The 15,886-nt window shown below is 37.7% G+C and overlaps 1 protein-coding gene across 2 annotated transcripts in view; it reads left to right on the top strand.

Annotated features, from left to right (window-relative positions):
* The window catches only part of LOC127429428 (zinc finger RNA-binding protein-like), a 30,645-nt gene extending 14,859 nt beyond the window's left edge, over positions 1-15,786 (top strand). The window contains exons 9-20 of one of the 2 annotated variants that reach the window (XM_051678444.1): positions 321-514; positions 624-743; positions 950-1,095; positions 1,208-1,373; positions 2,848-3,056; positions 3,136-3,286; positions 3,537-3,678; positions 10,124-10,221; positions 11,033-11,128; positions 11,987-12,098; positions 13,841-13,938; positions 14,114-15,786. In XM_051678444.1, the coding sequence (XP_051534404.1) occupies positions 321-514; positions 624-743; positions 950-1,095; positions 1,208-1,373; positions 2,848-3,056; positions 3,136-3,286; positions 3,537-3,678; positions 10,124-10,221; positions 11,033-11,128; positions 11,987-12,098; positions 13,841-13,938; positions 14,114-14,296 (1,715 nt within the window). In that variant the 3' untranslated portion in view covers positions 14,297-15,786. Of the gene's footprint in view, positions 1-320; positions 515-623; positions 744-949; positions 1,096-1,207; positions 1,374-2,847; positions 3,057-3,135; positions 3,287-3,536; positions 3,679-10,123; positions 10,222-11,032; positions 11,129-11,986; positions 12,099-13,840; positions 13,939-14,113 lie in introns of those variants that run through there. The other variant, XR_007895293.1, reaches the window with a different exon arrangement.
* Positions 15,787-15,886: the final 100 nt, after the last annotated feature.

Raw genomic sequence — 15,886 nt, 5'->3', positions numbered from 1 at the left:
AAATCTTTATATAGGTTTTAAAAGTATAAATGATTGTTTTAACCTGTTTCACTATAAAAATACTCATGGAAGCTGGCCAAACTAACAACTGAATGGTTACATTTTTCTCAGATTTGTAATTCAGATTTGAGCAGAGGTATTCTTGAGTTGTACTATTACATGCATGATTTAATGCCTATATATGTTTTGAGAGTTGTCTCACTTGTCATTAATCATTTTTGCTCATACATGCACTCAATTCCCTGCTCATTTGACTTGCATGTTCTATCAGCTCTGAGGATTTTTGCAATCAATACTTAATTGATGCATGACCAAAACAGGTGGAAACAAGTTACAGATGACTGCTGCTAAAAATGAAGAATCGAAAGTTGAGGCAGCTAAACCGGCCCAGTCTGCTGTGCCTGCACCACCACCAGACTTAAAGAATGACACCCCTGAATCTCTGTCACCTCAGTCAGCACTCGCAGCCCTGCAGAGTGATGTTCAGCCTGTCGGACATGACTATGTTGAAGAGGTATCAGAAGGCAGTCAAACTCGTAGAAATACAACATTCCTACAGGGAAATAAAAGTTATTTAATTGATTGCACTGGGCTATACAGCTTAAATCTTTTATTTTTTTCAGGTGAGGAATGATGAAGGAAAGGTTATCAGGTTCCACTGCAAACTGTGTGAATGCAGTTTCAATGACCCGAATGCCAAGGAAATGCATTTGAAAGGAAGGAGACATCGACTGCAGTATAAGGTTAGTAGGTGATGTTCACTAATGTGTTTGGTACGCAGTACCAATATAACCTATGTAGTCTTCAGTGGCTTTTTTTTTTTTTTTTGAAAGCCTTCTGAGTCCTTTCATGATAAAATGCTGCTAAACTGAAAAGTCTTCTTGCTGCAGAGAATCCTTTTGTTGTAATATTACTTCAGTATAGCTGATTGTAGTTTCCACCTTCATAGAAAAAGGTGAACCCAGATCTTCAGGTTGAAGTTAAACCTAGCATCAGAGCCAGGAAGATCCAAGAGGAAAAGATGAGAAAGCAAATGCAGAAGGAAGAGTACTGGAGAAGACGTGAAGAAGAGGAGCGCTGGAGAATGGAGATGAGGTGTGAATTATTTTTTTTATTTTATTTTTTTTTCTCTCCAGTACACCCATTTCAATATTTTGCCTTTGAGTAAAAGGCTTTAATAATTTTTTATTTTTTTTTATTTCGTCAGGCGCTATGAGGAAGACATGTACTGGCGACGTATGGAGGAAGAGCAGCACCACTGGGATGATAGGCGTAGAATGCCCGATGGAGGTTATCCACAGGGTCCACCTGGACCTCCTGGTCTGCTTGGAGTGAGGCCTGGGATGCCCATTCCACAGCCACAAGGACCAGTGGTGAGTGCTGAGACCATTTCACAATGCTTAAAGGATTGAGTATTTCTGTAACTGCTGATATCGTGGGATTTTCATGCACAACGGTCTCGAGTTTACTCAGAATGGTGCTAAAAACAAACAAAAAAAACATCCAGTGAATTCTGGATGAAAACACTTGTTAATGAGAGAGGTAAACGGAGAATGGCTAGACTGGTTCGAGCTGACAAAAAGGCTACAGTTACTCAGCTTGCCACTCAGTGCAATTGTAGTGAGCAGAATGGCATCTCGGAATGCACAGATGTCGAAACCTTGAGGCGGATGGGCCACAACAGCAGAAGACCATATCGGGTTCCACTTCTGTCAGCCAAGAACAGAAAGCTGTGGCTGCAGTGGGCACAGGCTCACCAAAATTGGACCGTTGAAGACAGGAAAAATGTAGCCTGGTCTGATGGATTTCTATTTCTGCTGAGGCACACAGATGGTAGGGTCAGAATTTGGTGACAAAAGCATGAATCCATGGACCCAAACTGCCTTGTGGCAACAGTCCAGGCTGGTGGCAGTGGTGTAATGCTGGTGTGGGGAATGTGTTTTTGGCGCACTTTGGGCCCTTTTAATACCAATCAATCATTGCTTAAATGCCACAGCCTATGAGTATTGTTGCTGACCATGTGCTTCCCTTCATGGCCACAATTTAACTATTTTCTAATGACTACTTCCAGCATGATAATGCACCATGTCACAAAGCAAAAGTCATCTCAAACTGGTTTCATGAACATGGCAATGACTTCACTGTCCTTCAATGTTCTTCCCAGTCACTGGTTCTGAATCCAATAGAACATCTTTGTGATGTGGTAGAATGGGAGTTTTGCAGTATGAATATGCAGCTGACAAATCTGCAGAAATTGCGTGATGCAATCATGTCAACATTAACCAGATTCTCAAAGGAATGTTTCCAACATCTTGTAGAATCCATGCCACGACGAATTGAGGCCATTTTAAAAGCAAGGGGAGGCCCTAACCAGTATTAGTATAGTAGTCTCAGTGAGCGTATATTTACAGTATATCAACGATACCAATTTGGCAAGAACTGTTTTGTCTATACAACCTTTCTCAGAGACTGTGCCGTTATTTCAATGAGCTACCTTTTTGTGGCACAGAGGGCTGTTATTGATTTAAGCATCCAATAAAAATAAAAAAATACAGATTTGTCAATTTGCATGTCCGTCAAACTGCCCCTGTGTCTAAAATGTTTTTGTTTTGTTTTTTTTGTTTTTTGGGCCAAAATAACTTTCATTGTGGACTAGGCTTCATGCTAATGGTCAAAGGTCTTGCTCAATGAGACTAAACAAAGGATTGTTTTATTGTCCATCTGGTTTTCTGTGGTTTTGGATTTGGTATTAAAAATTGTCACATTTCACTGGTATTTGTGTAGAATACTGAAATATCGGTATTATTACAACTCTGGTTTGTTGTAACGCCTAGTTTTTGGTTGCAGCCTCCACGTCGCCCTGATTCCTCAGACGATCGCTATGTGATGACCAAACATACAGCTATTTACCCCTCAGAGGATGAACTGCAGGCCATTCAGAAGATCGTGTCAATTACTGAGCGAGCACTTAAGCTTGTCTCTGATATAATCACTGATCAAGAAAGCACAAAGGGCAAAGAAGAGGACAAAGAGAAGAAAGAGCCTCCCAAAGACAGGTGGGTGAAAAGATATCACTCCATCTCAAAGCAGCGAGAATGGAAAAAGAGCAAGCAAATGACCTTGACTTTGTTACAGGGTGCTGAAAGGAGTGATGCGGGTAGGTGTTCTTGCCAAGGGGCTGCTTCTGCGAGGAGACAAAAACGTCAACCTGGTCCTCCTTTGTTCTGAGAAGCCAACCAAGAATTTGCTCACCCTCATTGTGGAGCATCTCCCCAAACAGCTCACGGTACCAGCTATGTCAATGCTGTTCAGTGCTTTTCCAATCAACTGAAAAAATATTAGATACTCCCACAGATTTTCCTTAAGATCCTGTTCTGCTTTTGAAGGAAAGGTTCCAATGAAGGTTAGAGTAACTGCGCCATCTGTACTATTGTGGGCTGTTGAGTCAATTCCTTTTAGATCTTCTAAATGGTAAGGTTTGCCGTCACTCAGATCAGGTTATGACTTTGTTTTCTGTTGACGCATGTGTTTATTAGGTGGTAACACCAGAGAAATATGAGGTAAAAGGCTCCGTCCAAGAGGGTGCCATTATCCTTTCCTCCTGTGCTGAGCCTAAGATGCAGGTGACCATCACCCTCACCTCGCCTGTCATCCGAGAGGAGAGCACCCGGGATGGAGGTTGGAAAAGACATTGCTCCTATTAACCGACTACTTTTTCAGATTAATGTTACATGCTGATTTTGAGACCCTAAAGAGCCCATCTGTTGGCACTGTGGAGATGGTACTAGATAATAGTATTAATAATGATAATTTGTACATTTTGGAATTTGGTGTGGTTCGTTTTAAAAAATAGAATGAAAAGTGGTACAAATTAAACCTGGTATGTGCTTGAGCTAGCTTATCTATAAGAAAAGGAGGGAGTAAACTTCTACACTTTATTACAGTAAATTGCCTCTCTTTATGTATTCCACACATATATTTTGAAGTGATTCCATGAGACTAAGTCCTTTATTTGTACATGTCTGCCTGAACAGGATTGAAATCAGTTCAAGTGGTTTCAAGTTGGTGTAGTCCCTCTGTGTACTCTGCCTTGTGATAAAGCCGAGTTCAACACTACCAGGTTTTATTGCGACCCAACCGTCTCAGATGCCAGCAGTGTTGCTCAGGTCCTTCTCTTTGTAACACTTCTCCAGTGCTCTTGAAGCTCTCCCCAAAACAAGCATGATAAGTGTTTGCATTGTGTCTAGTCTAGTTAGTCCCGGGTAAGATTCTTTTTTTGTTTCCTGTGTTCAAGGGGATTTTGTTGTACACAACTAGTGGTCCACCGATATATCTCCGAGGCCGATAAATCGGACAATATTCTGACTCTTAATTATCTGCATCGGCCCATAAATTTTCCCGTTTGGCCGATTTTGTTTCTTGAGGGTGCCGAGAATTGGCTGCTTGCCTGTGAAGCGACTGAGACATGTAAACGACCAGTCACAGTTTTTGCCGTTACTACAATGATAGACCGGTGTGCAACACCGTGTCATTTAAACGGTCCACATATCAGAGCCACAGGAGACGCGTTTGAGCTCATAATGTTAAAGTGCTCACCTGTTTCATTCTTCCCCTCTTTCCTCAACAGTTCCCTGTAACTTTTAACTGTCTAATGATAAAAAGACAAATATCAATAAAAACTAAGATCATATACCGTCTGCAAATATGCGCATATCTCGTTTAAACAGATGTAATAAACCAACCTCACACAACTTCAGCATCCTGTGGAGAGCTCATTTATCTTCCTCTAAAGCACATTCTAACAGTCTCTCCTCAGCAGTTCCCTGTCACTTTTCTAATGATAAAAGGCAAATTTAAATATAACTTGTATTATATTCCATCTGCAAATATGCAGATATCTCGCTTAAACAGATGTGATTCACGAAAATCCAGTATTTTCTTCCTGTCAAGCGCTCATCTGATATCTTCCTCCTGAAGTGCATATTCTATCAGCCAGAATCAAAACGTCAGGATCAAAAGTTCCTCTGATTCACAAATCATGACATCAATCCAAGCAGGCGATCTACTGTCAGGAGATTGAGGCTCACGCTGGATCTGCACAAGCGTGTGAGTGCAACTAAAGTCTTTTTGGCAAGTCAGTCCACTGTTGGCCATGTTTGGAACGCTCTCGCGAGACTATTTCCAGTCATGAAAGTGCAGCTCCTATCTGCTTGAATGAAGAAAGACAAAAATCTCCAAAACAGTTGGTCAAGATTACGATCAAAGAACATATTTCAAATCAGCAGTAAATTCTGACAACAGTGGTTTCTTAAATTGTGCTTCGTTACCTCAAATTTTGCTAAAAACAAAACGCAGTTTTCCCAGCTTTTATTGCTAATGCGCATGCGCGTTCTCGAGTTGATTGACAGGTGATGTCTGTATCTAAAAGGAGGTTGGCTCTTTTACCTGTAAAGTGGGACTTCCTATCTACATCCGTTGGCTGCAGTTGAGCGTTCTAATTTGTCCCATTCATTTTAATAGAAGTGGCCCGTCTCTGCTATTTCCTTTTTTATATATATATATATATATATATATATATATATATATATATATATATATATATATATATATATATATATATATAAAATTTCTACTTGTGCAAATAAATTACTTTAAATTTGATGACTAAACAGAAATTTGAAGAAACTGCTATTTACCATTTTAAAATACAATATTTTAAGTTAGTTTTGAGTGAAATTGAGTATTGCTAAATAAGTAAATATTATATATTTTTTTTTTTTTAGCAATTTTATGTTTGTTATATACTATATTAAATTGTGTGATATCAGCATTGTATCGGCCACCCTGCTCTCTGGATATCGCCATCGGCCATTTAAAAAAAAAAAAAAAAAAAAAACCCTATCGGTCGACCACTACACAACCAGAAGATATTGCATTCTTTCCAAGGGGGTCATAGGGTTTCATTGAAAGTTTGGTCTGATGCATTTAAGTAAACAAAGCAGAAATTCCTGAATTACAAGTTTCAGGAGAAATGGTAGAGATGGGTTTGAGTTAGTAGTTGGAATGCCTGCCATGTCCCCACAGGAAACAAATCTTTTTTTTTTTTTTTTTTTTTTTTTTTTTTTGTCTGGTGGTGAGAAGTTTCACCATTTTGAGGTCCCCTGTTCCAAAATGAAAGTGCTCCCCTGAGTGAAGGATGTCTGTAAATATAAAAAAAAATTTTTTTGCATTAGAGCAATATGTTGCTTTTTAATGCATTTTTATTTATTTTTTTTACATCTGGAGAAACAAATTAAACAATCTAGACAAAAACCCAAGTTTCCCCAGGTAATAGAAAAATTGTATTAATAACCCTTTGTGTTTTTACCGTTCAACCAAAAATGAAAATTCTCTTATGATTGGCTGACTTTAATCCATCACAGATGTGTATGACTTTCCTTCAGCAGAACCAAAATGAAGATTTTTATAAGCACATTTCAGCTCATTTTGTCCATACAATGCAAGATAATGGGTGCCATGATTAGACTGCTGGCTATTTGACTGTCCAAAAGTCATATTTAGGCAGCATAAAAGTGATCCACACGACTCCAGTCAATCAAAGAATGTCTTCTGAAGCAAATCGATAGGTTCGTGTAAAAAAAAAAAATAAATAAAATAGATAATTAAAACATGACTTTAAAAAAATCACTTCCTGCCAGCAGTCTACGCTTCAGTGACATAAGTGCAATGGCGCATTCACGCGAGAAGTTGGAAGCATGTGCTTTGTATACAACAGAGGAACAAACGTCATCCGAGAGTTGGGTCATTTCAAACAGCAATAAAGTGCTGGGTGGAAGCAACGATTTAAAGTTAAAAATGTTTAAATTATTGATTTTGTTTCTTACACCAACCTCGGTTTGCTTCAGAAGACATTAATTGATCGACTGGAGTCATTTGGATTACATTTATGCTGCCTAAATTTGCCTTTTGGACTGTCAAATAGCCAGCAGTCTAATGGCACCCATTATTTTGCACTTTATGGACAAAAAGTGCTGAAATGTGCTTTTATAAAAATCTTCACTTCGGTTCTGCTGAAGAAGGAAAGTCATACACATGTGGGATGGCTTAAAGGTGAGTCAATCATGAGAATTTTCATTTTTGGGTGAACCATTCCTTTAAGAGTTTTAGTTGATATGAAGCTGCTGATGGTGAAATCTTAAATGCAGTGTCATAGGGCTGGGCGATTATGCAAGATATCGTAATATTTTTATTAAAAATATTGTAAACATATCCGGTTACATTGTCAACCCCTGGCAGAGGGATCGGTGAATATTCTGGTTTTATTGATTTTGCTTTAAATTCATTTATTTAAACAAATTAAATCCAAGATATTTCTAAATTCAAATTGAACTTCAAGTGAAATGAAAAGGCAATTAAAATAACGAAGTGGTCAAAAATCGTATGTAACCACCCTTTCATTTGCTGTCATGCAAGTATCCATCTACAACAGGTGGAAAATTACTAATAAATGAAGATGTTAAGACAATTATAAATGTACACAATAATAATAATAATTATTATTATTATAAGTGAAATATAAATTTTAGGTTCAAGGTGAACTTGTTTAGGTTGTATACACATGTATAGGCTATAAAGTGAACCTGCAAAGTTGCGTTTAAAAATGCATATTAAGATTAAAATGCATGGATGGCAAACTAAATTGAGCACCTCCTGAGATGGTCTGAGGTAATTTGCAGCATTCTCATAGATGACACTATTCTTGCAAACAGTTTTTTCAGATGACTAAAACGAAAAGAATTAGTGATCACTCTTAACATGCGTGTGTTCCACGAGACACGCTCCCGCTGCACACCTCTGAACAAACTACGCATCAGAGATGCATAGCTGTGGCTTTCGTCTGTTCTTCAATATATACACAAAGACGAACTTGCAGAAAGGCACTTTATCATATAAGCATTTGTTATGTGTCATTTAAAACGTCTTACAATTAGCCCTCCACAGTGGCGGGTAAATGAGCGAAATTACCCGCCATGAGCATGATGGGCTATTTCTCACCCTGGGCTACCATGGAGCTGGGTTTTGTATTTTCCTGATGTTGTCGATCATCTTCTGTCGCTATCGGGATATATGTCAGATATCATCAATATCTCATTACATCGTCCTATCGCCCAGCCCTACAGTGTCACCATTCCAGTATGGCTCCTTAGTGGAGTATCATTAAGCTTTTGGGAGGAAGGCTTTGTTGGAATCTTTGGTTGGACCTGGGTTTTACAGCCTTCACTATACATTAAGATATGGGGGGTTCTCCAAACCTAATCATGACAGGTATGCATGCAGTGATGTCCTAATCCTCTTGCTGGGAGCTTCGTATTTTTCTTGCCAGCACGCATTGCTGCCTTCATGTAAACAAAGCTTTTTAAGTCCAGCCCAAAGCCTCCTGGCATTCTCAGCAAATCATCTCCCATCTGAGGCTACGTCTACCAGCTCCGGAAGGATTTTTGACCAAGGTCCCCCTCAAATACCTTCAAACACTTTGCCACACCTACCATTGCCTTGCTACTGCAGTGGGTCACTACAAATACTTATCAGCTGTAAACATTACACATCTCCCTTTATCCCTGTTTTACATTTTTCATGATTACACATGCAATACCATTGCAACCCATCATTGTTTTCCCAATGTTTCTGGATCTAATTAAGTAGTGACTTTTTGTTCTTAAGAGTTCATATATAATTTTTCATGTCTTTTAATAACTTTATCTTCAGCTGTGTGGACACTGGAATCCACAATTTGTTTTTGCCTAGCGCACAGGAGCTCTCTCCTCAAATGCTATGGCAGCTGGTTAAGTGGGAATTGCAAGAATAATTAACTTAAAAAATATTTTTATTTTTATTTTTTTAAATTAGATTTGGGCATTGCGTTCTGAAATTTCACAGGGAAATTAATGAACATTTCTAGAATACCTGACACTAGTAGAAAAATATATGAGCTCTTCATTCCCAAATGTCTAGTTACAAGTTAATGTATAAAAAAAAAAAAATAAAAAAAATTTCTCTCTACTGTAAGGCAGGAATTAACAATCCAGTCAGTAATTGACTAAATGGTGCCACAAGAGTTTTCTAAAGCAGTAGATTTTGATCAGTTAGCACGCTTGCATGCACGGTCACCAATTATGCTTAAGCCAAAAAGTGTGTAGTCATGTTAATTCCTTAACTTTGTTCTTTTATCAGGGAAATGTCAAACAGTTTAACCAAAAACCAATCAGCACATGTCCATTAGCCCAATTTTGCTTTGTATGTAAACAACTTTTACCTGTGTTCTTACCAGCTTATCCAATGTGCCCATGCCCGTTTACATTAAGTCAAAACCAGAGAATAAGCAGATAATTTTAAATCTCACGTAAACACCGTTTTCTTGTGTTGTCTTGTTTATTTTTTGTTTAATAAGCTGATGTTTTGAAGTTATCAGCGTATTGTGCATGTAAACGTGCTCATTGAGGCATGGAATTACAAAAGATAGCTTTTGTACTTTTGTGTGTATCTGCCAGTTATAATAATTATGGATTGTGAATGTAGGACTTAATCTGCTAAACGTAGTCCACTGGCTTTAGCATTTGAAACTCATGAATTATGAGCAATTTCTGCAAATTGCAGAGCATTATCCTACCTGTAGTCACTTTAGCAAGAGAATGATTTAGCTAGTTATTTTAAGTGTCAAGACCACTAGATGCAGAGTACCAAGAAGTCATGAGTGCATTTCCGACTCCAATTTAAGAAATCCTACATCCAATGTCAGGCACATTCTGTGTTTTATTGTCTTGTATCCCTGAAAAGATTCATCCATCGCTGTCCTATTTCTCAGCTCTCAACACCACACCACAGTCTAGACAGAAGTGCACCAAATGGCAAGTGTAATCACCAAAGTGTAGCAAAGTGTTGAAAAGATCCCTAAGATTCTGCATATGGGGTGAAATGAAAGCATTGTTATAGAAGTTTGTACATTTGGAAAAGAACAGTGATCAGGGGACAATCTGGTATGTGTGGCAATGTGTTCATGGCAGTCTCTCTGACCTGGTCAAACACCCATTCCTCACCACCATTTGACAATTCGATCCATTTTTAGATGTAACCTCGAGTATGGTGAAAGACCCAGCGGACGTCTTGGACAGGCAAAAATGCCTTGACGCTCTGGCTGCCCTACGCCACGCTAAGTGGTTCCAGGTTCGGAACATCATTTTACTTTCTTCTTGTAGCCTTATGAGATGTATATCTTTTCATTTGTTCCTTTAAGTTGTTTAGACTTTTATTTTGAAAATTACAAACCTCAAAAGTTGATTTTGTGAGGAAAAAAAGTGATACAAGGATGCAGTATAAAATTTGGTGACTGAATATACATTTTTCCATTTTAAAGTGCATATGAGCTCTTGTCCTAAAAAAAAAAAAAAAAGCATCCTTGCATACATGCCATTTATTCATAATTATTAGATTAAATTTTAGCATGTAAAATGATTCCATAAGGCTGCAGAATACCTTTGCATAAAGTGTCATCAGTAAGAGCTTTCATGTTGAGCGTTTTGTTTTTTGTGATTTTATTTTTAATGATCCTTTGAAATAGGGATTGAGAGTAAAGGAATATCTGATTAGTTTACTGTGTTGTTGCTCTTTCCGCAAACACGCAGGCAAAGTAAAGCAGATTTCCTTGACTGCATCAGTTCCTATGCAACTACTGATCTTTTGATAAATGAAAGTATATGTTTGTGAAGAATCTGACAACTGAGGTCAGGGATTACAAGATTACCAGGGAGCCATTCCAAGTGAATCTTGCAAATTTTGACCTCTTGTACTAATGTTGAGGTAGAATACTGCTGGAAATGGCAGCTTAAGAAAGGCAATTGGCTCAGTTTTATACACCAATTAAAAGCTTCCATTGTAAACAGTAGTGTTGGACCTCTCTCTGAGCCCCATCTTGTATTGACTGCCTGTCAATGTTTGCTCTTCTATATTAACTAATGTTGACTTCACTGCACTGAAGGCTAGGGCTAATGGACTCCAGTCATGTGTGATTGTCATTCGAATACTGCGTGACCTTTGTCAGCGAGTACCTACCTGGTCTGCCTTTCCTAGCTGGGTGAGTAAAGAAAGGAAGCTGAAAATGTGGTATCTTAATCATGTCATTTTTATTATTTTTTTTTTCTTATGTTGATAATGGCTCTACAGTGTTGGAGGAGCCAACTACAAATAGTGACGTGTAACAGGATCTCAGCTTTTTCGAATTAGTGTAGCTTTTCTAGTATAATGAGCCTTCCATCAAAGTGATATAACATGACAAAACACTTAATTGCTGTTGTCATATCAGATTACTTAACATAGTGGCCAAAGCTGCTGTTGACTTGGGGAAACAACAAACAAGTACAATCTCTTAATCAACTATTTTTTGCAATTATTTTTAAGATCCATTGGATCTTAGTCCAATGGATTGAAACATTGCAAAATAAATAGGAAACTGGTAACAGATGTATTTAAGTTGTGACTCTTCATGCTTTGATCTGGCACTGGTTTTAAGTGATGTTTGTGATTTAAAACTTGTTTTGGTCAGTTCAAATCAAGTGTTTGAGGTTGGTCAGGCACATGCATGTTCTAGAGCAAAAAGACCAAGTGATATTAATAGCGTATTTGTCTCTTCTAAATGTAAGGTGGTACTATTCTCTATAGCTTGAATTTCAATTGATTTAACAAATAATGGAATGTTTCCTACTGTCCTTGCTGTAGCTTAACTACTTTCAAATGTTGCTTATCAAGCCACTAGTAATTTAAAGTAGCTTCCCCAACACTGTAGCTATAGAGGTTTTAAAACTCAAACCCTTTTCACTGCTTAAACAATTTTCCATTTAATGAGAATGTCTCAAGTTCTTGGGATTTAACTCATTTGAGAGCAGATGGTGTTATCTGGTTATATAAATTAAGTCCCTGTTTTTGCTTTTCCAAGGCTATGGAGTTGCTGGTGGAGAAGGCCATCAGCAGTGCCTCCGGACCAATGAGCCCTGGAGATGCTCTGCGAAGAGTCTTTGAATGTATTTCCTCAGGCATTCTGCTATCTGGTAAGATAGGGAACTCTGTCAATGTATCATATTTATAGATGTATAATCATAAGGTGATAATAGCTTTTTGGCTGAAATTCTTTGTTCTAACTAGTGAAAGTGAATGTTAGTATGCTACATAAAGTGCATTCAGAAAGGATTCAGACCCCTTCATTTTTTCCACATTTTATGTTATGGCCTTCTGCTAAAATGCTTTTTTTTTTTTCCCCACATCAATCTACACTCCATACCCCATTATGACAAAGTAAAAACCAGATTTTTGATAACTTTGCTAATTAATTAAAAAGAATACACTAAAATATCACATTGACATAAGTATTCAGACCCTTAACTCAGTACTTAGTTGAAGCACCTTTGGCAGCGATTACAGCCTCAAGTCTTTTTGGGTATGATGCAACAAGCTTTGCACACCTTTATTTGGAGATTTTCTGCCATTCTTCTGTACAGGTCCTCTCGAGCTTTGTCAGGTTCGATGGGGACCGTCAGTGTACGGCAATTTTCAGGTCTCTCCAGAGATGTTCGATTGGGTTCAAGTCCGGGCTCTGGCTGGGCCACTCAAGGACATTCACAGAGTTGTCCCTAAGCCTTCTCTCCTGATTGCTCTGTTTGGCCGGGAAGCCAGCTTTAGGATTCTTCCATTTTAAGAATTATGGCGGCCACTGTGCTCTTGAGAACCAACAGTGCTGCCAAATTTTGTTTGTAGCTTTCCCCAGATCTGTGCCTCAACATAATCTTGTCTCTGAGCTCTACAGGCAGTTCCTTTTTGACCTCGTGGCTTGGTTTTTGCTCTAATATGCATTTTCAGCTGTGAGACCTGATATAGACCAGTGTGTGCCTTTTACAAATCATGTCCAATCAATTGAATTTGCCTCAGGTGGACTCCAATCAAAGTGTAGAAACATCTCAAAGATGATCCAGAGAATTGGGATACACATGAGCTAAATTTCAAGTGTCACAGTAAAGGGTCTGAATACTTGTGTCAATGTGATATTTCAGTTTTTTTTCTTTTTAATAAATTTGCATAATAAAGTAATAAAAAAATCTGGTTTTTGCTTTGTCATAATGGGGTATGGAGTGTAGATTGATATGAAGAAAAAAAATAATTTAATGTGGAAAAAAAGTTAAGGGGTCTGAATATTTCTGAATGCACTGTACATGCTGGTTGGAATTACTGCAGAGTGTAGTTTAGTAACTATGCTATAGTTAACACAGCATTAGTTCAACAAAGTGAGTAATCAGTTTCATGTGCGAAGTCTACCTGTCCTCATTGTTAGCACAAACTCCACTCTTCACCATAATGGTAACCCCCAAAACTCCAACGTAACAAACTCTTCTAAATCTCATCACAACAAAACATTAAACATTAACAAGTATCCCCCTTTATATTCATCTTGTGCACAAACACATAAAATAACACTTCATTTTAACATTTACTCTCCCTATCGTGTCCCATGCAAAGCATGCTGAGAAATGGAAATCCCCTGCCCAGTTTCATCAATGCTTCATTAACACCACAAAAAGTATTCATGTAGTCCCAACTCAAATGGATTAAGTAAACTTCCATTTTATTTATTTTTTAAATGAATAGAATGCAATGCTATCAAGTTGTGACGCATGTTCTAGAATTGTGTTGCTTTAGTACATTTTTAATTTAATAAATTGACTTCAAATAATTTTAAGTACAAATTCAAGTTTGCGCTTTTAGGTAAACTCTGGCTTGTGGACTTTTGCTTGTAATGCAGGTGCTCCAGGATTGATCGACCCCTGTGAGAAGAATCCAACAAACACACTGGCTGCCATGGAAGAGCAGCAGAGAGAGGATATTACATCAAGTGCTCAGGTAAAATACACCGTATAACCAGAGCATACTGTTAGTTCCTCTGTGGTTCCTCAGTGCCACCAAAGACTGTGAAGTAACAGAAATAAATTTTTTAAAAAAAGGCATGCACTTTTGAATGCACATTACTTTGTGTATTTACCCAGAAGTGGTCAATGACTCCCTACTTTCTCTGCAGTTTGCCTTGAGACTGCTGGCGTTCCGTCAGATTCACAAGGTTCTGGGTATGGACCCCTTGCCCCAGATTAACTCCCACTTCAATGTACGTAATAACCGCAAGAGGCGTCGCGACAATAGTGATGGGGCTGATGGTTTTGAAGCCGAAGGGAAGAAGGACAAGAAGGATTATGATGGGTTCTAAAGTGCACTACTGTACAACTAGCCCTGCTCATTCTGCACCCATTTCAAACCTTGTTCATTCCGTAATACAAAATGTTATTTCTGTTGACCTCTGTGCATGCCAATTACTACTCACTAGAAATATTTTAAGATATGTTAATGACCCTGATGATGGCCGCTTGGGCAAATGTTAGGCTTAATTTCCATAACACATAGACAATAGTCTATCTCAGTTGTTTAAAAACAATCTAGTCTGGTCTCTAGGCATTATTTGCCCTGAAAGATTTGAGATTGCTTACAAACCTGAGCAGTTAAGCCAGAAGTCCATGCTTCATTAAGAAACTTGAATGTAATATTTCACCATTTTCAAAACTCTTGTGGAATTTAAGCTTAAAATTACTAATGTCATTGTGGAACAGATTCTTTCTTTAATCTTATCCTTCCAATCACAAATGTAAAGTAACTTTGACAATGGCTTTCTTAGCTTTGCAATAAATTGGTTAGGTGTTTTCATAATATTTTGTTTATAGACATTCCTTTTTAAAACCACAAAATCAAAGATGAAATGAGAGATTCATCCATTAATCAAATTGTGATGAATGTGATGACATTTGACTGGGTGCGGATTTATACAAGCATGTATTTCACTAAAAGGCTGGGTTGGCTGTTAACCATTTGTAAATCACAACATCGCCTAATTAATAACCTTTAAACATGTCTAGAACCTTGTTTCTCCTATATGCTTAATGCAAGTGATGTAAAGCTGAACTGGTTCCAAAGTTAGGCTGTAAGTGTGCTCTGATATTCACAGGCCTCTGTGGTGTAGCTGTAATACATTTCTGAAAAGACACTGATCCTTGAAATCAGACCTGGGCCAAATACCAAATCCAAGTGATCTGCCCTTTGTTTTGTGACTTCAGCATGGAGATGTCACACTAAGTTAGAGGTTTGTTATTTTAATAAGGAATCTTTTGATTCACTAAGTTACCAGCTTCACATCTGTTGCTCGCATTTGTACAAACCGTGAACATTAGAGTACTGTGAGGTCAAAGAAGGTTTTTTTTTTTTTTTTTTTTTCATTTAGAATTTGTAATTGACCCAGGTCTGCCTGTTTGTGTTGTAATTTCTAAATGTATCTCTTAATGTACACAGGATCATATAACTGTTTGATCTCTAATATATGATCACTAATAAGCCTGTATCTAATCTTGCAATAGATCTTCAAAAACAAATGCCTGTATGGTTTTAAAGCACAGGAATGTTGTTGTTGTTGTTGTTTTATGTTCTTGTTTTATGGATTTTATTTTATTGGTTTATAGATGAATAGTTGCTTGCCCTTAATTTTGGTTTATGATGCAAGTTTGTTGAATATCTATTGAAGATGGGAGGGACAACAGTGAAATGTATGTGTTGTAACTGCAGATTTATGTAGACTTACCCTTTGATGCTTGTCATTCACTGTCAAGGTACTACTGCAATACAATGCATATAATAAAGACATTTCCAAACTGACTTTTTATTTTTGGTTTCTTTTTAACACAGTTGTATTTAATAATAAATGTACAATTGTTTTCAGCTATTTCATTGTATTGTTTTCTCAGAGTATCTTTTA

The sequence above is a fragment of the Myxocyprinus asiaticus genome, chromosome 3 (assembly GCF_019703515.2).
Source record: "Myxocyprinus asiaticus isolate MX2 ecotype Aquarium Trade chromosome 3, UBuf_Myxa_2, whole genome shotgun sequence".
NCBI classification, from domain to species: domain Eukaryota; kingdom Metazoa; phylum Chordata; class Actinopteri; order Cypriniformes; family Catostomidae; genus Myxocyprinus; species Myxocyprinus asiaticus.
Note: the sequence above shows the minus strand (reverse complement) of the source record. Positions and strands in the feature narration are given on the sequence as shown.